This window comes from Saccoglossus kowalevskii, chromosome 13 (genome assembly GCF_978046115.1).
Source record: "Saccoglossus kowalevskii chromosome 13, keSacKowa6.1, whole genome shotgun sequence".
Classification (NCBI taxonomy): domain Eukaryota; kingdom Metazoa; phylum Hemichordata; class Enteropneusta; family Harrimaniidae; genus Saccoglossus; species Saccoglossus kowalevskii.
Genome location: NC_140653.1, coordinates 21,220,507 through 21,245,601, shown reverse-complemented (window position 1 = coordinate 21,245,601; position 25,095 = coordinate 21,220,507). Strand labels below are relative to the sequence as shown.

Sequence of the window (25,095 nt, the reverse complement as noted above, 5' to 3'; positions counted from 1 at the left end):
GACTCCATACAAAGTAGTTCACTGATTCTTTTCTGAACACTTTGGTTTTCGGTATTCCCAGGATGTGTCCTTGGAAGGAAAAGATGTATGATAATAAGGTTATTACGAGGCACTGGCTTTTCAGTTTGGTAGGGGTGTGTGGCCGGGAAATAAAACCCCAGACCCCATCATAGACCATTTTCAGCTAAAAACAATACCCCATTATAGACCAAATAGTAATTATAAATTTGTATATCCAATCAGAAACCAAATTGTCACTAAATTTATTCAGTTATAGGTTGAATTTTCCCATCATCCAGACTCATCAATCTGAATGAATGATCAATTCAAGGGAAATAAGAACAAATAGAGCGCACTTACTTTTTAACACGCAGAATTTCATTTAACTTTTCAACACGCAGCATTTTATTTGATGCACAAAAAAAAATGTGTTTGACAAAAAGATCAGAGACTGAAATTTCAGGAGGACCAGTAAATGATCAGTAAACTGAAGAGATCAAAAACTATTTAGTGGTCATTCATAGTATATTTTTTTATTGTTTACTGATTATTTCTAGAGCCTCCTTGTTCTGAAATAATTATTATGTCCTAACATCAAGTAGTACATTGCACAAAGCTTTGATGTACCACTGTCATAATACCATGTAAGAATCACATGTAAAGCTTTGATAATTTTGCCATGCTCAATTCTTATGAACCAAATAAAGAAACTAAATTTGATGCCCATATAGCATACCAGGTATCATGAACAGAATTGAAATATTTTAAAAATAGTGCTTTGTTTTTCACCAATTTTGACATCAGACATGTCACCTGCTGGTGACCTCTAACAACAAACTAGGATATTATAGCAGCCATTTAGGTTGCTGCACATATAGAAGTCAGCATAACTGTATGATAGTGTCATTAAAGCACAATGTTCAGCCAACAGTATATGATCAGCATTAGACTTTCTCACAAACAAAATTTTTAGAATTTAAAATGTCAAAAATACAGTAGGAGATGCTAATATTATAAATAAATACACATCAAATATCTTTAAAGCATGAAGTAAAAGATGGAAGGAGAATTAAGCCAACTTACTCTGTTTTTTAAACACACAGGCAAGTGTTTCACTCTCCTTTGAAACCAATGATGACTGCCTAAAATTATCTCTATAGAAAACAATGAGCATAACAGTAAATGACATGACAGAAAAATCTCAGTGTATGTCTCCCGGATAATAAAATTGGATGACAATGTCTTTACTGTCTTTACTTTATGTCTCCCGGATAATAAAATTGGATGACAATGTCTTTACTGTCTTTACTTTATGCCATATACCAAGGAAGTGAATTACAGTTGTAGCACATTCAATACGGTCAGGCAATATCACTACACCATATAATATGATTTTCAAATAAACAAATGTACTTTTAACACTCCCATCAGGAACAAGGCCCTCAGCTGGATTTCAACTAATATCCTCTCTAAACAGTTTAGAACTCTGGATGAAGACAATCACTAAGCTGATATCTAGTTGTGTCAGTCCTGTCCAGTAATATCACCTGTGCAAAGATTATGTTCTGCAAATGGGAATCTCTGAAAAACTAGCTGCAAATGATTTTCATGCATCAAGAATGTTGACATTGTAATTGTTCTGGCTGCTGAATACATTAGATTAATTAACTTCTTATGATTATGAATATAATCTTGATCAGCAATCTCCCTTATAATGTAACTGTCATCAGCTTTCTGTTCTTTCCAACATGAAAAAACAAAACCTAAATCACGAGGGATTGGTCTAAATCGGTTGTCACCAGAATATGTCATTAGCTGAAGCATTATTGTTCGACGTATAGAATCTCCAGCAGACGAGGTACCAATTAAAAGACCAACTGTCTCTTCCACAATTTCAGTATACAGGCGCTGAATGGTTTGCCTCTGTCCATAAACAAAATTGTTAAAATGTTAACATATGGTGCTGAAATTTGGGGGTTATTACCACAAGAAACCAATATAATTAAAAGTTTGGCAGCCTATGCTTATCACATATTGAAACTTAGAAGCGATATTGCTGATTTATTGTAATTTAAGAATATTTATGTATATACATTTTACTTTTATGGGCCGATGGCCTTGAACTTGTAAAAAAAGACCACATATATATAAACAAAATTGGTATCAAAGCGATTACATGTTGGCATAATCAAGACTGCAACTTTGGGTAGTCTGGGATGAAGAGGATTTAGCAAAACCGCTCTGTCATAAGTTCTTATTTTCCAAGTTCTGAATGCATTGACTACCTTCACCAACCTCTATGACAAAATCATCGAAACAATTGTGGTCTTCTCCCTGTATTCCACAAAAACCAACAAGACAGTTTGTGTTCTGTTGGTAGCGGACTTGTCCTATAATGACTGTGTCATCCTCTGCAACCATAACTGAAATCAATGTCTGCTGTATTGGACTTGCATATATCTCCTATGATTTCCATTTTGCGGACTGTGATGGCCATCTACAAATTAACTTGGTGTTTCAGTTTTTTCTTAACACTCTCAGCTTGAGTCGCATGACTTTTGATCGGAGGAAAAAAAACTTTATTCGCTTTTTGAACGATTTCAAATTTGGAATTTTATCGCAGAATCGTTAAGAAATGTTCCTACATCAGTCACTCGGGTGCAGTCAGCGTTCCTAAGTGTCCCCTGCTTAACTTCACCAGATACTGTTGAAAATGTATAATGTGGCTCAGCATACCAGGAAATTTTACCATCGTCTTCCCCTGGTTTTATATCATTTATAAACTAAAAATGAGTATCTACCATGTTTCTATCTTCTCTTCTAATTTTCTTATTTGGTATCATTTGATCCTCATGTTCTTCAATCTAAGTATTACAAAAACATACTATTAACGTCAAAGCCCCACACTCTGCAACTATATTAATTTTTTTAAATGTTCAGTTGTATTTACTGTGTTGTTTTATTCACAAATGATCAACTAATAACCAACAATTACTTAAAGTTATCAACCAGTTTATCATTAAAATATATCAAAACAGCTCACCCAGTGACCAGTAAACAAAATTAAATAGTTGTAATAATAATACTAAAAATAATAATAATGATAAAATAAGACAAAATAATAGGTATACTAGTAATAAAAAATAATGTATAACCATTCGAAAACAGTCACGGGAAAGCGCCAAAATTGGCTCTATACCCTTGGTCTATACCTCATTATTATTTGCGATTGAAAAAATCAATAACATTTTTCATCCAAACATTTTACCAGACGAATATCCAGTCTCCCGATCCGGATCCCCAAAAGAAATTACAAATCTGATGGGTCATATCAAACACCACGGCAATAAAAATGAATATACAATACGCAATTCAAGTAAACATTTATAAAATTACTTTTAAACTTGACAATAATCTCTGAGATTCTCCCACCAGCACTTGATCCAAGAACTCGCTGTAAAAATATTTCTACACCGTCAATTGCCGCCATGTTGAAGACTTCACTACGCATGCGCTAAGTTCGTACACACTGAAACACAATTGCATTGTAGGGCTCATTGACGGGATAAATGATGGCCAATAGTTCCAGACTTCGGCGCCCGCCTTCGACGATCCGCTACGTGAAAATATGCCAATAAAAACTCTATAATACTCTATAAAATACTAAAACTCGAGTAAATACATGAAAATTAAAAAAGCAGACCCCATTCTAGACCGGCAAACTGATATTGGACCAAAAGGCAAGCAAATCCATACTCCCATTCTAGACCTAAACAGCAGGAAATTATAACCCCAAAGGGTGGCACGTCCCTATCATGAATGCGCTTTGCATTAAGTGCCCCCCGAAGACAATACTGATATATTTATTCGTCTGAATAAATATTCCAATATTCAAGGCATATCTAATATGTTGATTCTATAAGATAGTAATTGTATAATGATGATTTATTTATTTATTTATTTATTTATTTATTTATTTATTTATTTATTTATTTATTTATTTATTTATTTATTTATTTATTTATTTATTTATTTATTTATTTATTTATTTATTTATTTGGTGTAATAGTTGGGAATTTGCTGCAACAAAACCGTTTCGGTGTTAACCCCTCACCAGGTTCGTGAAAGCAGATATTACAGAGAGGCAAGAACAGTCAGAATATGAATTAACTACTTTGTAAACAAAATCTATATCAGGGAAACTCCTCCCGGCAAATGAAATGTTACAATCTTGCAGTGTACGTATGCACTAAAATGTACTACCAAATTCAATATAATAGTCATATACAGTGCCATCAATACAACAGAAATTATATAATCATTGTAAGTATTGTAAAAGAAATCTCATATCAGGCACAATTGAAAATAAAAATGTTACAACTTGCAGTAGATGGGTGCACTAAAATGTACTGTTATACTTCAATATAATAATCATATACAGTGCCATCAATACAACAGAAATTATATAATCGTTGTAAGTATTGTTTGTGGTTGAATAAATGCCATTTCATACCAGCAACCTGCTGTGAAATTGCTGGATATGCTACTTCATTCACCAGGCTAGAAACCATTTTGATTAATAGAAATATTAGAATCAACGTGACTATTCACAAACGTACAGGTAAATGAGAAATTCATTGATAATCCTTGCCTTCCAGATTTCAAGACAGCACATCTGAATTGAGGGAACTGGCTAAGACGAAATGTGTTTTGAAATATTATAAAAAATTACAAAAATTACGGATTCCAAATATAGAATGATTACGCGCGTAAGCGTCCTCTAATAATAAAAAACATGTGGGGCCGCATGATCAGCGCAAGAAGCCAACCTACAGGACTGTATTCAGGGCTAAATATTAATCAAATCATTTATTTATGTATTTATAATGCAAGAGATAAATAGGCACTGCATTTAGCATTCCTTAGTGTTTGCATAAGTTTTTGAGATTGCCAAAGAATACGAAGGGGTCACACTATCTCTTTATATTCCAATATTTTCGGCCAACATTTTTGTTTATCTCCACACGTAATACGTTTTCCACCAATCTAAGACCTTCTCAGAGAATTATCGGAGAATTCCATGTTTAAAAATTAAACCATCATTCAGCTGTAGACCTTGTATAATATTGATCTAAAACATCGAGAATTATCAGATAATTATCCGATAATTCAAATGTACAATAGGCCGGCTTCCTCTAATGACAGGAGCCGGGATACTGCACAAGTTTATACTACCGGTACCTGCAAATTTGATTCACAATTTACCGTTCAAGGTTAATGTCAATATTATATAACATCCACATCAGAATTCAACATGTGATTGTTCTTAATCTTAAAATTTCTCGCCAATTCTCACATAATTATCTTATTGTTAGATAGATATCAGAGAGGGATCTACTCCTTTGCTACATATGTTTAAAGCGAACCTAAATGCGGCCTTAATTTATAGTTGTGTATATTCTAAACTGTATTCGAAATAATATTGCAGTGGTTTAATTTTGTTTTAATTATAACTGTAGCTTGGATAGGCATTTGAAGTGCTTGCCATGGAGGCCATTCATGGAGGGGAATAATTAACGAACGAACATATTTAACATCCGGGTACTTTTCAAAGCTATGACGTTTTAGTATCTGATCGCATTCGTATATGCCATTGTACATAGCCGTTCATGCTGCCAAGCATTGTGTACTATTAGTATAAACTCAACTTTTATATGCACAATGTGCTTTTTAAAACTTGGGTTAGAGCCTTATGCGTTTGAAACACAGTATTCTGAGAGTGAAAGCCCAATTGCGTTAAAGTACCGTACTTCCCCGATCGTAAGTCCCTCCCGAGTATGAAGCCCATCCCTATGTTTTTACTTGGTATTTATTTATTGGTTTTTACTGGGCGTCGACGATATTCTTTAAAATATGCGTGTAAAAGGTGTGTTTCATTTCATAATAATCGTGATTGGCATGTTAGTTTGGTTCATGCTTTTAGTTTTATGAGAAAACTCGCATTAATTTCAAGTTCAGAGTACATGGCGAACGTACACAACGTGATTCGCATCGTTTCTATTCTGTCATTTACTCAGAATAAACATCGATGTTGCAATTCTGGAGTAATCCATATTTCTTTGAGTAGCCTTCGAAAAGCCAAAAATGTGATCGTTAAGGCGTGTACCTGGTTATTGGGCATGGTTTACTTTGAGACTATCATGAAAGGCCTAGGGTGAACGATGAGACATGTTGGCGAACGAAAAAGGTGTTTAAATTCTTCCTCCACACTCAGTTTACCCACGGTTACTATTAACCGTCGTTTATATCTCGGAAATTGCGAATCGCCAGTTTTTAGGGGAAAAAATCATCTTTTTTTCGTTGCAATCAGTGCTACAGATCGCATTTTAACATTGCGGTAATTCACTTCCGTATTGCGCTAAAAAATCATCGTCAATAATCGGAAAATTTCATCATTACGACACATCATTTTGATTGGTTAATGAAAGACATGACCTGTTATGTCAAAGGAAGTTGTTCCAGGTCAAAACGTGCTGAAAAACCTCATGGTGGAAAATTGTTTTGCGTACGATCGAAAACATACCAAAACAAAGATAATGATAAATGCCTTCGTCCACTGTTTCCTCACAGACCCTACCCATTATTTCACCGTAAATTCAGACGGTATGTAAATCGTATTGTAATAAAATGTGTGTTTTTTATGAACATGTTTGTTTCTTCATTGTAAGTATCGTTCAAATCAATGACGCATTTTTTTCAAAAATAAGTATTATTTTCCCGAGCCCGGCGTGGTGAACGAATATTTTTTTTTTGGATAATTTTTCGTTGTTTGCAAGATGGTTACAGTGTTTAACCCCAAAACAAAATCATTTTTTCTAAGTTGGTCCTCGAGTACAAGCTCATCCCTTACTTTTCCTTTATGTGTTCATGCCCCCGGGCTTATGATCAGGGAAGTACGGTATACTGTGAATATTCAGATCAGTCCAGTGTGAGTGATGAGAGTATATCGTCGACGATGCCCCTTGTTCGGATGAAAGTTTTATTTCAAATTACACGGAAGTCTGTGAACAATCTGCTTGGTGTTCCTGTGACACTTGTCCCATGATTTGCCAGTGCAGCCCCGTGAATACATGGACGAAAATGTTTCCACCCGCCACCCTACGAACTCAAGATTGCATACTCCAGCATCCATACTTTGAATAATTTGCACGCCGCACAGTGCAGTACTGGAAACAGCATTTATTAGACAGTTAGACAAAAAACAAAACAAAATGCCTGTCTCGATCAATCGAACATCCATAATGTTTGTATGTTGATATGCTTGTAAATAACATTAACGTAAAAGTCGAAACAACCTAGACTAGAAGTCAATTCACCAGTCCAGCCAGCTATGGCTCCCTAAGTTGCTTATATTTAATCAGATATTATTTCGTCATCATGCTTTGTTACCTTACCAGTTTATACCACATGAGGGCGTTTTTTTATGGCAAGATGGCGCAAACGGAAGTCCTTCGCAGGTTTATGGTTTCTCATATTTAAATCATCATAACTCTGAAGATAATCATTTTTTTAATTTTTTTTTTTTTTTTCAAATTTATAATCAATATACATAACTTGATAAATGCAAACACCAAAATAGGCTCTATTTAGTTCCCCTTTAATTTACTTTATGTAAACCTTAGGTCAGGCAAAGTCTCGCCATCTATTTGAATTTCATTTTCGTCTATATGTAATTTCTTGGCAGTGTAATTACGTTCTCTTAAAGAAATAAAATAATGGAAGAAAATATTGATAAATATTTTCGAATGCATGAATATGTCACATATTTGGTAAAAGCGGGCCTTACCAACTCCTTCCCAGTTAATATGGGCATAAGACAGGGTGATGGGCTGAGCCCACTTTTATTTATGAAATCAAAAACCATATTGATTTATCACAAAATGACACACTAACTCTTTTAACTAGTCCTACTTCATGCTTATTATATCCAAATGATCCAATATTACTCTCAAAGTCAAAAAACGACCTCCGAAATGTTATAACCTCAGTGCAAACATGTCGTAATAAATGGAAACTAGAGGTAAATGTATCAAAATCATGATTTTCAACAAATCTGGCAAAACCCTAACAAAACATAAATTTGTAATTAATGGAAAACCACTTGAAAATGTATCCTCTTACACTTACCTAGGTTTGAAACTAAACACTACTGGTAAACTTATCAGAGCTCAAGAAGATCTCAGCCACAGAGCGATGAAAGCTTTCTTCAAAATAAAACACTTGTTATACGCTGAAAACAATGTCCCAGTCAGAACTTACCTAAAACTATTTGATAGTATGGTTAAACCTATCCTGATCTATTGCAGCGAAATTTTGACAAGCGACTGTGTACTACAAAGAAACGATATGTTTGATAGTGGGCTACCTATGGACAAATGCAAATACATTTTACAGGTAAACAGGTAAAATGTATTTTAGCATTAGGTAGACACTCTATTTTACTGACTAGTATAAAACAAATGATAACATATTGGCTAAAAATAAAAACAAAGAATGAAAACACGCTAGTCCATGAAGCATAAAGACTTGGCATAGAGATGGATGGCATACTTAATTCGGTATCTGGTATCAAAAATATTTTTCACTATCTGGAAATGGGTAAGTCATGGGAAAATAAGGATCCAAATTATAACACCAATCTAATCAACACAATTTTCATTAAATTCAAAACAGTATTCGAAAACAAGAGTCAAGAACAAAATGCATGATGATAATAATAACAAAACAAAACAAAACAAAAACCAATAGAATAAATGCCAGTATGAAAATTACCTAACAACAGTAACAAATGCAAAACATAGAGCAGCACTAACAAAATTGAGATTAGTGCCCATAATTTAGAAATAGAGAAAGTGCACTGCTTGCGACCAAAATGAGATTGAAGACGAAATGCATTTCTTACTTGAATGCAAGCTGTATGAAAATCAGACAACTGAAAGGTTGAAGGAAATAAATTTAATACACAAATACTAATAATTTGATTACAATGCTAACAAGCGATAAAAGACAAAAAATAACAAAACTAGCAAGCTACATCTATAATTGTTTCAGTGCCAGAGAAAATCATTTCAAAAAAACTACTAGCTTCCCCTAAATAAATTCCAATTTTCAATTTTAGCACTTCCATTTTGTTACTTCTTCAGTTTTTCATCTTTATTGTGATTTTCTTTTTCAAAGATACGATTATGCAATGAAGATTACTGTTATTGTTGTTGTTATTATTATTATTGTCATAACTAATTCATTTTATCATAGACAGGATTTGAGTACAAGGACAGGATTTGAGTACGAGTACAAGTTGTCAGAGGCCTACATGAAGACTATCTGGTACATAGTTTACTGTTCGTCTGAACGTTTGGCAATAATTTAAAAAAAAATATTTTGCGTCTGGAGCTTGATAGGATACTGTGCGTCTGAGAATATTGTTTGACTAAATCTGAATGTACAATTTCCGACGATGATCAAAAAAAAACTCCATGAAAGCTCATGGCCAGAGGAGTGGCAATTATTATAATCCGGCATACTTTTTTTTTTAAATGTAAAAAAATGTAACATTGTGTTAAAAAAGCGTGAGCGTAGGATAATATTTGAAGAAGAATGATGATATGTTTTCTTAGTAAAGTGATAAAAATGCAGTGAAATGTCAAAAAAAGTTTCAAAAATTTCGTAGGTGTCAAAACCTAATAGCATCTCAACATAGGGTTATCGGAATATAGGGATGTCGGAACATAGGGGTGTCGAAATATAAGGATGTCGGAACATATGGGTGTCGGAATATAGGTATGTAACCCAGCTGTACTGTATTCGTGCATACTTTGAGGTATTCTCGTAATAACCTCATAGTATAACGATCTGGACTGACAGTATTTATATGATGTAGTTTTACTCTCTGGTGCAGGGACAAGATTTGCAGGGTAATGAGCTTTCAGAGCAGAGACTTTGTATCGGGAGACACCTAATAGCACAGGGTATTGGTGAGAGGAACCAAGTGATTGCTGCAAGACAAGGTATGAGGTACCGTGATACCAAAAACTATCATCAAATTCTATCGTCCCTGCTATTGGTAGTAAATATTAGCACGAGTTATACTTCATAAACCATGAAGATTTGATGAGCCGAAAAAAATTGCAAATGTAGCAAAAAGAATTATTTGTACATATTATAAAGATAATTTGCGGAATTGATAGTTGGGGCAGCAACAGTGGCTTTCAAAGATGGAACCATACTGGCCCAGTTGATGAAAAATAAAGTGAATGCAAACCAGGCTGTGACTACTACAGTGGGGAAAGAAGTCGTAGCAGGAAAAAAGGATGAATCGTATATTGAAACAGACACATCAAAAGTATTTTAACTTCCAGGTCGGGATATGTGAGGCAACATACTGATAATACAGATAATATCCACACTTGTCCGCCCTGTAAAAACGCAGAAGAATAGTTTGGCGGTGTTCATATGCAGAAAGTCTGTGAAATGTTTTGTGTCAGAGTGATCCAGCATTCACGTAGTCCCTGAGTCAGGTTACTGATTTGTGGTATTGTACATGGGAAAGAAAGCCCCATGAGTCTTTGCATTGACTACCAGCAGCAATATGTGACTATGACAGACACATCGCAGTGGTAGATGAGTCATTAGACAATCTGTCTTCTGCTCTCTTTGGTCAGCATTTGCAAAAAAAAAAAGCTGGCTGAACATTGCACAATTACTCACTATCGGGAAGAATAAAATGAATGCCTCAAAAATCTTTTGGGAGCTGCAGATGCACAGTTGGTTTTATTACTAGTGAACAAATAGGTAAATGTTTACCTGTCAAAACCGAGTAAAATAGAAGGGTTTTACAAACACGTTTGTTTACATAATCATAGCTACCAGAAAAAAAATTTCATTTATTACTTGTTAGGCGTAATTACAGATTACAGGCACGATGAAAACTAATGGAGAATATACCCAGGTTCAAAAACAACACCCTAGGCCTCGCCTAAGGGGTCACCCCCAGAGCGATCACGTGATCAAGGCCATATCATCTCAATTCTCAATTGAAATGTTTCCGATGCAACACAGCTAGTCGCTCAGGAGCTTGTGGGGGAGGTGGGCCGGTTTAACGGATTTTCTGGTAGGTATGATTATGTAAACAAACGGATTTGTACAAACCTTCTAGTTTACTTAATCATAGTAATCATAGTACCAACTCAGAGCTTTGACAGGACATAGAATCCGTTCCTGGTGGTCCTCCATGCCTATTATGTTAGTAAGGCATGGGGTGACAATCGGTTCAGGATCACGTCCTGGTATCTGATTCTTGACAAGCAAGCCTATCCAAGTCTTCAAAACAACTTGTGAGTTCATAAAGGTGGCACATCCGTCCATGAAGGACATTGCTCCTATCTCTGAGCGCCGCCTACTTGATGCCAGAGTCAAGAGTAAAAATGTTTTTGCAGTGGCATATTTCATGTCTGCCTCTCCATAGCTCCGACAGGACCAACGACATGTCTCAGTTAGGAGGACTCATTAGTCCTTTGACGCGCAGTCTCTTCGAGCGGAAAGACTTATACCGATGTTGCATATCTGAACTCGAGGCCAGTTTCAATCTGACAGATATTCAAGAATCATCAATATAGATATTTGATCTAGATCAAATAAATACAAGAAAAATCGACCACCTTGCTAATAGAGGAACGGAGATGATCAATCTCCTTTTCGTTACATCAATCAATGTAGAGTTTACATCTGGACTCAAAGTAACGTCTGGTGCCGTCCAACTGTGCCAAAGCAAGGAACTTGAACAACTCTGCAAAAAAGCCTTGCGCTTGCATGAGTTTATCCACGCGAGAAGATGGAATGATGCGGGGTCCAACGGTAGAGTTTTGTCAGACTGGAACAACAGATCTGGAAGATGCACTAGTTGGAAGGGTGCAAAGGCGTCCATGGGACTCCAAGAGATTGATAGAGCGTCCATGACAAAGGCGTTTGTCTCTGGGAGAAGCGACACGTATGACTAGACCTTGGCATTCTGGTGATTGGCAAACAGATCTTTCCGGGGACCATTCCAGAGACGAAAAGGCGATCCGCCACCCACCTGCACTTGGTGTTCTGAAACCGAATTTGTTACAAGAGGGCACCTGGAAGTTGGTGAGCTGTTAGCTCAAGTTGGTTCTCCAGGCATCAAAAGGGAGGATCTTCTCCGCTAGCTTTGACAAAATGGGGGAACAAGTCCTCAGCTTTCAACCCTGCCTCAAAGTGCTCTCACGATTGAGAATCCCACAGATCGCAAATTCCCTGGAGGCAAAAATTCTGCGCCCGTTTGCAACCATAAAAAGAATGGCAACACAAGTGTGGGTCCCAAATTGGCAAGATGAACATGTTGTATGTACCGTAGGTCTAGTCGGCACGTTCTTAGTTTTTTTTTAATGACTTAGGCATGATGCAATCAAAGAAAAGAGAAGAAATGATTTCGAAAAAAAAATTCACCCCCACCAAAACGAGAATTGAGGCAAATTCAAACTGAGCTGGTGATTCAACAATAATAATTTATTATTTCCACAGATTTTCTGGTAGGTGATGTTGTAAACTAGTTTCTGTAGTCTATTATTAACTACACTATTATTAACTACAAAAATACTGACACTCGCAAGATTGTAGAAAATGCGATGTTACCTCCAGATTTGACTCCAGGTCAAAAGTAAAAACAACGGGATCAAAAATGCGTGAATTAAATACTACAAAATATTGTCGGGACTAAAACAATATGACGCTGTGGATATCATAGTTGCTCAATATTATCTGCCTTTTTAGAGAAAACATTGAGATTGAGGAATTGGGTCCTATCAAAAACAATGACACGCTATGGCAGGGAAACGACTGGAATGTATCTGTGAGCAACTTCTTGTACATTTGCTATTATGCTTTTTGTGAGGAAAAATCCGATTTAAATGTTATTCAATGTAAGTTACCCAAGGTCTTTTTGGGTTCCCTTCCTAATAAAGTCCAGAGACCATGGAAGATTTCATATGATTATACCATGCGGGTTAACGTAAGCAACATAACAGGACTTACCCAGTTTATGTGAATGCACTTTGAATAAAAAAGGACGAATAATATCATATTAACAGATTGTATCTAGATGCCATATGAGACAAGGGGTAGTTATAATTTAGAAGGAGGTTTCAGATAGTACACTTTAATAGTCACTCTACTGTTTAAATTAGGCATATGTCTAAATTAGACAAAGTTGGGTTTGACTTACTTTGTCGAACAAACACTGACTACACACAACTCGTAAGGCATGAGGCACATTATTATTCCTGTTATTCTACTAGCAATGTCTACACTCTGGGTGATCTTGAAGAACAGACAAGACTTGAATGACAGTGTCCTAATGCAATTGAAAAAATAACAGAAAACTTAACTCAGCTAAGTTGGGAGAGGCAAACTACCTTCAAGCTTCATGGTACACCCTAAAGCTCAACTTTGATACAGAAAGTTCAGTAGCAAGCATCACTGTTGTATTAGTTCGTTACCCTCTGACCTACAAGAATCAGACCCAGTCTGTGACACATGGTGTTGTCAGGAGAGAAGTATCAGGGGTAATGAGAAATGAATGCGTTTTTTGACTTTCAGTACCCCGATTATTACCCTCTGCAGGGTAACCCGAAACATCAGTGTACAATGTCAAAGCATATGCACTCGATCCAGGGTTCATTGCCCCCTACAGGGGGATAAAGGGTAAGCCCAATTCGCCAGCTCCGGGTTCTTAGCTCTGAAAGGTGGGTTAGTCCATAAGGTGACTGAGTCAGCCTGAAAGACGACGAAGCGACGAAGTAGTGTCTACTTGGCCTAATTGTCAGGTCACATGGAATACTACGAATTTAAGTAGCACGTTGAAAAAACAGCAATACTAATGACAAGGACTAATATGGTGTAAGTAACAATAGTGATGCAACAGCCTGTGTGCGAGCTAGCCTTCTGAGAAGTGTTTTAATGGAGTCGTCTTTGCAAAGATTCCTACCAGCCATACTGTGTTGATATCAGGTTTTTGTTTCTCAAGGTGTTTGGAGCGTTTTTGTTATTTTCAGACACATTGTTAGGAGAATCTACAAATTTAGGGCTTTATAGAGGGATATAACGTGACTGGTGTTGTGAACACCAAGAACACTTGTACCACTAGGCTCTTGTATAACCTCATTATTGTGCCATCTCAATAAGACTTGGCATAGTGGTAATGGTTTCTCTGTATTAATTACTCTTGTGATGATTTGATCGAGGGAATCAGCCAGTAAGTGCTTGGATGGAATAGCTCTGGTGTCACAGACATGTTCGACCAGAAAATAATAATAGTCTTGGGTCATGGGATAGTCATTCTTGGCAAACGCAGTACGATGCTATCAGTGTCATGTGTGTAGTTTGACATGTATAGTTTCAGGGGCGTAGCTGATGATATTATTGAAAAAACAAGTGAAAATGCTAAAATAAATGGCAAATTAATGTGCAGATTAGGTCATTGATATGCACATATCAGTAACCGTCACTATGCACCCTTTCACAGTAGTTCCTTTTTTTCTAGCAGTTCCTTTTCTTACAGTATAACATTTTCTAACAACCAGTAAACCATAACTATTCACATGTAGTTCCTTGTTTAATGTAATCATACATGAATTCAATCCTGACCATATGGTATCAACAATATTAAAGCAGTTAAAGCGGAGGGGTAGTTAACATTAATTGTACAACTGCCTCAACAAAAATCCCAAAACACTTAATCACACATACATATTAGATATATCATGATGGTATTTATTCAAAAAACACAAATTTATAAAAAAAAAATGTACATATTAAATTGGATTCAAACCTTTCTCCCACATATATTGATTTGAAATAATTTCTCTTAAATATACTATAATACTATACTGAAATACAATTTATTCGATCACTGAAGGAATGGTGAGACATGTCAAATGTCTGGCTTCATCTTTGAACGTCATACTTCCTGCCAAAATGTTGACGCATTTTGCATATTTCAATATATTTATATGTTAATATGTTAATTTTGGACCAATAGAACACAATTTTCTATTGCCCACAGATCTGTATCAAAATTGTTGAAAGAATATGGGAACAATTCAATAAGTTAAATGTGGCAATACCTGATGTGCTATGTTTCACATCCATCAAATATCTGATGGTTGCATACTAGTGAAAAGACAAGTACCACATGGTAATTGAGGAAATAATCATATTTTGGCAATCATAATCAAAACATAATTGTTGTTCTACTTCACCCTGTATTTCAGCTCATTATAATTAAATGATAGTTCAGCTTCACAGAAAATAAAGAAATGACAATGAAACCACTGTAAAATGCTTTGAAATAGCTGCACATCATTTTAGCGAATTTTGCACGAAGCCTGAATTCACGAAATCTTAATTTAGCAAAAAGGCCACCAGTTGCATAGTAACAATATGCTTTGTTTTAAATTATCTACATCTTGAATTAACAAAATCACACTTTAGCTAAAATGACATGTTGTAGATATATACATAATGGGTTACATTTGATTATTGCCCATTTATAACAAAGTTCTGAGCTCAAAAAGCACTATGTATTACTGCACATGTTTCTGCCCTGTATCAACTAGTATTGCCAAATCAGTGTATATGTACATTGATAAGGCTTAGTGTATAGCTGTGTTATTAGAATTGAAAGACAAAGCTATAATATCCATGATAAGTATCAGTAAAGCTCTATCATCAAGTGATCAACAGTGATCAACTTTCTTCACAAGAGTTATCTACATATAGCACCGAAAACAATAAAAAAATGACTTGTGTAGTACTGAATGGCTTTGACCTGCACTGCTTATGCCTTCATGCATACTTGTACTGCATATTTGCATACTGCGATATTCTTATAGGAATCTCATATTAATAGTAAAAGCTTTAATAATCAATGAGGATGATTTTATTACCGTTATGTGAAAATAACTGCACCAATGTCATTTAGATTTTGATAGATGTTCCTGACTATAAACTGTCTTCAGGGCCAAAATGAGCCTAATAATAGGTGTACACAGTGCTGTAAGAACTGGCAAACTGTAATATTGTAAATAGTATGTAACATCTCGTACTTGTAGCAATCCCATAATACTAAGTGTACCTTGTGTTGTGGGAGGCAAACAACGAATTCTCCAGTATTGTAGAATGTTGTTATATAGACCAAGATCTAGATGTAGATACACCAGCTCGCCCTATTGGTAAGATAATATTGGAATTATAATTATATTGATCACACACAACAAGCAATTCGAATCTCGAAAAAAAGTGACATGCACCTATAACCAAATATGCATGATTACCATACAAAGTTTGATTGAAATCACCCTGTTCAACTCTGAGAAACAGTTCCGAACACATTTAAATATCAGAATTTAGCAAATTTGAGGAACAAAATGGCTGCCAGTCAGCCATATTTAATCAAATCATAACGAAAATTGGCGTGCATATGTACGTCATGTCTGTATGCCAAGTTTGAACGAGAACGATCAAAGGTTGTCTGAGAAAAGGCTCCGGACCGACGCACAGACCCAAAATTAATAGCCTAACTAAACTGAAAGGAGTCAGCCATTTTGAACTGGAATGTGAAATAAATTACATGTTGTATGATGTAGTTGTAAAGTTTGATTGCATTCAGTCAATTTACATCAGAGATATGGCTCTACAGTAGCATTTGCATTCGCCTATTTTGATTCAGATCTGAAAAACAAATTTTGGTTTTCTTATATGTTTAATGTAGACATAAAAGTGAAAAATAATTGTCTATGTACTACCATAATCTGGGTCTGGATTGGCAGATATTGATGCATTTTTAACATTAAAATGGCCACCATAGAACTATGAATCAAATTCATGTGCATATGTGTGACACAGCATATGCTGCACTTGGGAGGTTTGAACATGATCAGTCAACAAAAGTCAGATATGGCCCTGGAACGACATTCATTAAAACATAATGATTAACAAAACAATCCTATAATGTCCAATGCATGTATGAAGTTTGAATAAAATCCATATATACACAACCAAGATCTGGTTCTGGAATGGAAGAAATGCTCGATTTTGATGAATACAATGTATTTAACAATAAAATGGCTGCAAATGAATCTGATAGTCAAAAAGAATATGCATGATGTATACAATATATGCATTCAACATGGTCAACCAAGGCATGTCAGAGATACTGTTGCAGAACCACATTCAACAATACAAAATGTCCACCAGTCAGTTGTTTTGAATCTAATTTCAAAAACCAAATGACAGGCATAGAGGTCCCATAATGTCCAATTTATGTACCAAGTTTGAATGAAATCCAGCAACACATTGCTCAGATCTTGTTCTGAAATGGCAGAAATGCTTGATTTTTCAACATTGAAATGGCGACCATTCAGCCATTTTGACAGTCAAAATATACATGCAAGGTGTATATATAAGTTTGAACATGATTGGTCAAGGCATGTCGGAGATACGGTTCTGGAACCACATTCATTAAAGCAAAATGACTGCCAGTCAGCCCTTTTCAATCTGATAAGAAAAACCAAATCATGGGCATTGAGGTCTAATAATGTCCAATGTATCTTCCAAGTTTAAATGAAATTCATCAATAACACAGCCATAATCTGATTCTTGACCAGCAGAAATGCTTGATTTTTGAGTTTTTACCATTAAAATGACCGCCATTTAGCCATCATGAATCAGATCATGAAATGACTAGATGTGCATATTTATTCAAAGACAAATGATGTGTGTGTGAAGTTTGAATGTGATCAACCCAGGCATATCCAAGATTGAGATGCAGACAGACTGACAGACAGACAGACAGACAGACAGACAGACACACATACCGCATGCAAAAAGGTCAATCCACAAGTCCCCATTACGGACTACATTCAGGGACTGAAAAACATTTAATCTACTACAGTACCACAGTTGTAACAATTCTGTTTAAAAAATTGCTATTGAAAAGCTTCCACGAATCACTGCCATCATTAATTGTCGAGGTCATCTCAACCATGAACACTGTTTAGAATGGGTTATGCACTTCCTTTCTGATCTGTACACATTTAGTATTGCTGCAGTACGGTGAACTGTACATTGTTATCACCTGCTGTAATTTTCAACTGGGCAATTTTAAATGAGGTTTTTGTTTGTTGCTTAGTACATTGTTTGACAGTCACCCAGTTAAACATGACCGTTTCAGCTGGTAGTAAAATACAGCTCTATACTGGGGTGATAATACAACATCATTCAATCGCTCAAATCAATTCCTTTGAAATATTTATTGTAGATGTTAGCTATTTGCAAACATCTAATATATTTGTATTCCGTGTTATTTCAGCTATAGCTACACTGTCAACACTCGTCCATTGAAGATTCCTGGTATTCTTGTTTGACAGACAATACTACTGTACCAAGTCAGAAAATGGAAAGTGAAAGACACAATATAACAATAAACCAACTGGATTCATGAGTATGATGATAGTCAACTTACCATTTCATTACTGAGTCTGTGTACATTGATTTCTATCAAATATTCCACTTGCTGAGCTTCAGATAGCAGATTTACCATCAGTATGCTCCAAAATATCATCAACACCAATATTGAAACCCTACAATCAACATCATCTTTAGTAGGTTCTCTTTGCTCATGTGAAGGCTATCAACACATTACAATCTGTTAATTGCCAGCAGTGAGCCCCTAAGCCAATATTATGTGTCACATACAGAGATTTTTAGTGATGCATGTGGCAAATTCATTCTTTAGTGTATCACTGAATCAATAGAAAATCACACATTTAAAAAGTTACCTTTGAAAATGTCTATCATCAATCAATCAATTATTTATTTATTACTGTAACCCTCTGAGCACCTGAGACAACTTTTTCCACCCTTCAAAAAATTTTAACTCTTTGAAGCTCTAAAGTCCACTTTTGTCACCATTCACAAAATAGTTCTATATACTGTATGTGCATATTAATTAAGGTAATTTGTATATAATTAACCCTTTGGGCACCAAAGTCTACTTTTGTCACCATTTAAAAAATAGTTCTATATACGGTATGTGCATATTAATTAGGTAATTTGCATATCATTAACCCTTTGAGCACCAAAGTCAACTTTTGTGACCATTCACAAAATAGTTCTATATACCATATGTGCATATTAATTAGGTAATTTGCATATCTTTAACCTTTGAGCACCAAAGTCTACTTTTGTCACTATTCACAAAATAGTTCTATATACCATATGTGTATATTAATTAGGTAATTTGCATATCATTAACCCTATGAGCACCAAAGTCAACTTTTGTCACTATTCACAAAATAGTTCTATATACCGTATGTGCATATTAGGTATTTTGCATATCATTAACCCTATGAGCACCAAAGTCAACTTTTGTCACTATTCACAAAATAGTTCTATATACCGTATGTGCATATTAGGTATTTTGCATATCATTAACCCTTTGAGCACCAAAGTCAACTTTTGTCACTATTCACAAAATAGTTCTATATACCGTATGTGCATATTAGGTATTTTGCATATCATTAACCCTTTGAGCACCAAAGTCAACATTTGTGACCGTTTACAAAATAATTCTATATACCGAATGTGCATATTAGGTATTTCGCATATCATTAACCCTATGAGCACCAAAGTCAACTTTTGTATTATTCACAAAATAGTTCTATATACCATATGTGCATATTAGGTAATTTGCATATCATTAACCCTTTGAGCACCAAAGTCAACTTTTGTCACTATTCACAAAATAGTTCTATATACCATATGTGCATATTAATTAGGTAATTTGCATATCATTAACCCTTTGAGCACCAAAGTCAACTTTTGTCACAATTCACAAAATAGTTCTATATGACTACAAATCCAATCTAAGTTGTTAATTGGAACATTTGTTACACCTATCTACATCATTTGACATCAAAAGCTACTTCAGGGTGGAACATACAGGCTGATTATAGTTTTCCATATGCAAATTAATATGCAGATTGACTCACAACTATCACTAAACATTTGACTACATGTACATAATCAGTATGCAGCAGGTTTGTACAATGTTTTGATGTATTTTTAAACTTGACTTACCAAATTTTAATACGTCTTGGTGTCAGCTTATTCTTCGCAAACATATTATCCATCAAATAATAAAGTAAAATACTGATGCCACTAATATACAACAGAAGACTGATGTAATATTTTAATGAAGTGTCTGACCACCGAGTATCAAAACCATGATGAATGTCATCCTGGTGAGAAATAATTAAGCAATTATTAAAGCTACTTGTATCACTAGGTGTTACGCATAACCCCTAAAGGTCACACATCTAGTTTGCATTTGATGCACTGTAGTGTGGTGGAAATAGATTCTCTTCACTAAACCCAAATGTTCACACAGTGCAAAATGTTTTTCGTTGACATTTTGAGCTATATTCTATCATTCAACTATAACTACAAAGCAGGACAAAGATGTATAACAATAAGGTTATCACGAGAATACCAAAAAGTATGCACTCAGGTGGCACAGAATTGCATCAACTCCAGTTATACGTCCGTTAATACGTCTGGCATTGGTGGTGCAATATTTTGTTTGACTTTCTTTATGTTTTTTATATCACATCATTGCATCGTTAAGTAAAAAAAAATCTTTTTATAAACAGTAAATGCGAAAATGGAACATTTTTTAAAAACTATTTACCAAGATGTTGCTGAAAGCAGAATGCCATCTCAAGATGGAATCATTGAATGCTTTCTGGTTTAGTCTTTCTATTGTATGATCACTCCACAACATTGCGAGTCTTCTTGAAAAGTACCGAAGCTTCGATTGAAGTTCTCCTGTAATAGAAATTATGTTCAGTAATAACATGAAGAAAATCAAAAGATGGAATTATGATAAGTTAATTTGTTTTGGGGTGTCAAACATAAATTGACATCAAGATAGTAACCTTCTATGGTTCATACAATCAACAACATTCTCTAGTGAGAACCCTGAACTTGGACAAGATTTAGTACATGTATGAATACATTTGCCTGGCTAATAAGACAAACTGCTCATCTATCCAAGACATTTATTGTTGAGAACTAGAAAACTCTAATAAGCACAGAGATCCAAGAGGAAAAGTGTGGCTACAATCATCTCTATATACATGTAATAATGCAAAACTTACTGCAGGCACCAAAATAAACTAATCATAAAAAAAAAAAAATCTTGGGAACATCCCAATATCCCTTGGAAGTCGGAAAATTCTTTGTTATGACTATCATTCATTTAACCTTTGAAAATTTGCATATTGAAAGTCCCACTATATTTAATGGGGGTGTAATTAGATTGTAGGCTAGTGACCAAATAATTCATTTTGTTCAAGTGTAGTATGTACATAGGATTCCAAAATAAACCATTCACAGAGCATCACCTAATTTCTGATTCACTTATGTATCGTTTAACAGATCCACAGTTGTAATTTAAATATGAACAATGTCTCATGATATTCAGCCATATTTATAAAGCCATGAATTGAGTTTTCATCCTCAATATAAAAAGCTTAAAACCTTTCTGTTAAAAATAGTTGTGTTCAGGGGCGTCCGCTATTGGAATTGAAAATGGAAAGGCAAAGCAAACACCACTAAAAAGTTCCACCAAAAGATATTGTAATGTACCAAGAGAAATTGATAGGAAGATAGTGGCTTTCATAATCAGTTTATTCTGGCATGCATGGTTATTATATTAACATATTGCAAACATGGCTAGCATTTAGTAATGACTACTTCTCAAGTCCATATTGACCATAACTTTGAATAGAAAACAAATTGTAAAATGTATTAGTATTAGATAATAGCCACGTGTATTTGGTTTTATAGCCATGCAATTCAGCCCACTTATACATGTAATCATGAACATCTGATTTTGCAGAAATAAAAACTAAATGAAGGACTGAAACAAAACCATTAACCCTGTGAATGGCAAACTTATTCCCACTAACATTTATTTTCCATGCACATTTTTATGCAATCATTTATAAGTCCTCTGTTAATTTTGGACCAAATGGGCACTGAATGATGTATTCTGAATCACTAATATACGACTTATTTTGAACATAACACCTGTGTAATTTATGTAAGCGCATACACTACCGTACTAGTAGAAAAAATAAGATACAAGTAATTTCCTATACATGTTGTAACAACTGATTTTTTTTTTCTGAAAAGTGACAAAAGTGCACTCAAAAATCAAAGTGTTAATACATTTTATGTTGACATCATTTGTTTCCCATTCATTTTCGCCATCAGCTTGGCTTTCAGCAAGTGATGCATCAACAGCAGTGTTCTCCCCAGGATTCGAACACCTTGGTGGTACTGCCACAGTGTTTTGTTTTCGCAACACAGTGGTCTGAGTCTGCCACAGTTATTGTCATGACTACCACACTGTTATTTCCACTGTGGTATTGCTGACTTTTTATTTCAAATTGGTTGCTGAAAACTTTAAACTTGTGTGCAATAACAGTTTTTGTAGGTCAATAATTGAGTGCATTGCGTAATTCAGTAGGTTATTCATCATATTTTCTGTTTGCAATAATTATGCAAATAATATGCAAATCACAACATTTAAATTTCAGGGGAGAACACAGGTTACTGTGAACGAGTGAAAAAAAAGAAACACTTTGGGCCACCTCATTCTCAAAAGGAGGCAATGGTACTAACAGAGAGGGGTGCACTCTCAAGTCATGTTACGCTAAATTTTTATATTTTTTCTTGTTTTGCGCTATTTTTAAATGTAATAAATTATTAAGTACAATTACAACAACGATAAAAATTATTATGGAAAATTCATATACCAATCATGTCCCTCTCTAAAAATATCTTGGCCTCCTATTGAAAATGGGATGGCCTAATCTGATAACGATCTCCAGACGCCAGTTTGAATCAGAACAGGCGATTCGTTAGCAAGTTTGCTGACAACGTTGGTAATTAGGTGTTCCTTTCATTCACGCGTCCACAGTAACAGTAAATATAGAGAATTATCTGTACATACCATGCATGGTTATGAATGAAACATAGATAGATACCACCAACCCCAAACATATACCAGTCAATAAATACATGTCATGTCTTGTTAACCTCATGTTGTCCATTTCTGGCCATAAGCAAACACCTCCACCAACATTAAAACTATCTATATTGGATTTTGCTGCATGATGTTTACGCTCCAGAATCTTTTGTTTCTGTCGAGCAACACCTGTAAAATATTATCAATAGTAAAAGTTAGCGAAGTTTCTAGAGAGGATATGACGTACTGAAGTGTACTTTTTTTACGCCAATTGTTTTTCAAAATCATTATACGTGCAGGTTTTGGACAATAATTTTGAAATCGTAATTAAAATTTTGTTTTTAGGTTGATTTTTTCATGAAAAACCTTAACGAAAGCTGTGATACATGTGTTTTTAACTGATGTACAAGTTGAAAAGATCTCACCAGGTGTCATACGAAGTCGGGCCAAACTAGGACTAACTTTCTCTTCTGCATCACTCTCTTCAAGATCATTACTTTGACTTTCAATGCGCTTTCTAATATTCCTCAATGCAGCTGGAAGTTCCTTGTTAAACTCTTCAAACTTTGGTGTGAGTGGCGTTCTCCGTAACGGCGTTCCAACAGCCGACAAGTACTGTCCTGTGAGAGGTTTATTTTCATCGATAACCTGCTCATTCTTTTTAAAACGGGAACTTTTCCGCATTGGTCGTGATGGTGTGCAATATGAGAAAGGAGTGGCTTTATAAACTTGTGTCATTACTTAGCTGTAAATGTAAACAATGCAAGTTAAGTAAGTGCTATCACAACGACAAACATATTTCCTTGATTTTTAGAAATATTTATAAATTTCAATGGCAGTTTCAACCTGCCAATCAAAAAATGCAGTGTGTATTGACATCATTTCAAAATGTTCTAATGTTATTCCATTAACCAAAAAAATGTTCAATGCAGTTTGAATTGTGAAATTTATAAATATTTATAAGAATCAAGTGTGGTCACGACGTTTCATCAACATTTTTAATAGAAATTATTATTTATAAAAAAAATTATGCATCAAACATACAATCATTGTAGAAGTGAGATTGGTGGTTATCCATTACTGACTGAAGCACATACTTCCATGTTTAAATATTGGTTAAGACTACAGGAACTTCCAGAAGACAGTACAATATAACAAAATGGGCATACAATGAACAAAAAAATCCACATACATGTAATAGTTATATTTCAATGTCAACAATAAAAGGCATGTTGACAAAAACTAATCACAATTCATTGTATGATACAGAGGAGACAATCTTAGACTCAAAATCTAAAAATTTGATTAATATTATGAAATGTCAAATAAAACAAAAATACACTGATCATTGACGATCAAATAGCAAATTATGTACATAGTGTACTCAAAATTTAAGCAAAATTGTTGTTATGAACAATATTTATAATCCACTGTTATAAATATTACACAAAGAATCAGTCTAACCAAATTCAAAATAAGTATTCATGACCTTGGTATAGAAACAGGCAGATACACACACCCCAAATCAATATTATACATGACACAAGATTAATTCTCGTATATAACCCCCCCCCCCCCAAAAAAAAAAAAAAAAATTTACACTACATTAATAATGAAAAATTTCAATTTTTAATAAAAATAACAGACAAAAAAATGTTGCAGAATACGTCTTCACACATGTGATTTTAACTTATTATATTTTTAAATTTATTTACCCTTTTTAATCCTTCTTACAAATTTGTTATATTTAATTTGTATTGATTGATATTTCTATTGCTATATACTGAAAGAAATGTGTATTTCCAGGGAGCTGTAATGGTATTTTTAAAGCCGATGCAATAAACAATTATTATTATTATTATTATATTGGTTGGTTCACTGTCAAACATGTAAAAAATATCTATACAGGCAGTATGCATCCGCTA

General features: G+C 34.7%; 1 protein-coding gene and 1 long non-coding RNA gene across 2 annotated transcripts; both read right to left on the bottom strand.

Moving 5' to 3' along the window:
* Positions 1–2,034: 2,034 nt before the first annotated feature.
* On the bottom strand, positions 2,035–3,502 carry LOC144362484 (uncharacterized). The gene is made up of 2 exons (XR_013422582.2): positions 3,397–3,502; positions 2,035–2,864 (listed from the first exon to the last, which is right to left on the bottom strand). It is a non-coding gene; the product is annotated as an uncharacterized LOC144362484 (long non-coding RNA).
* A 12,547-nt stretch (positions 3,503–16,049) lies between these two features.
* On the bottom strand, positions 16,050–23,908 carry LOC102803668 (uncharacterized). Its single transcript, XM_006812373.3, has 6 exons — positions 23,596–23,908; positions 23,156–23,359; positions 20,825–20,961; positions 20,215–20,375; positions 18,599–18,716; positions 16,050–16,301 (listed from the first exon to the last, which is right to left on the bottom strand). Exons 1-6 carry the CDS (start codon positions 23,906–23,908, stop codon positions 16,050–16,052), a joined length of 1,185 nt encoding a protein of 394 aa, XP_006812436.1.
* Positions 23,909–25,095: the final 1,187 nt, after the last annotated feature.

Coding starts and splice junctions, on each gene's coding strand:
- LOC102803668 (XM_006812373.3), bottom strand. CDS start 23,908: ATGACACAAGTTTATAAAGCCACTCCTTTCTCATATTGCACACCATCA. Junction 20,962..23,155: donor TTCATTCATAACCATGCATG/GTATGTACAGAT, acceptor TTTCTATTACAG/GAGAACTTCAATCGAAGCTT. Junction 20,376..20,824: donor CTGCTTTCAGCAACATCTTG/GTAAATAGTTTT, acceptor ATTTCTCACCAG/GATGACATTCATCATGGTTT.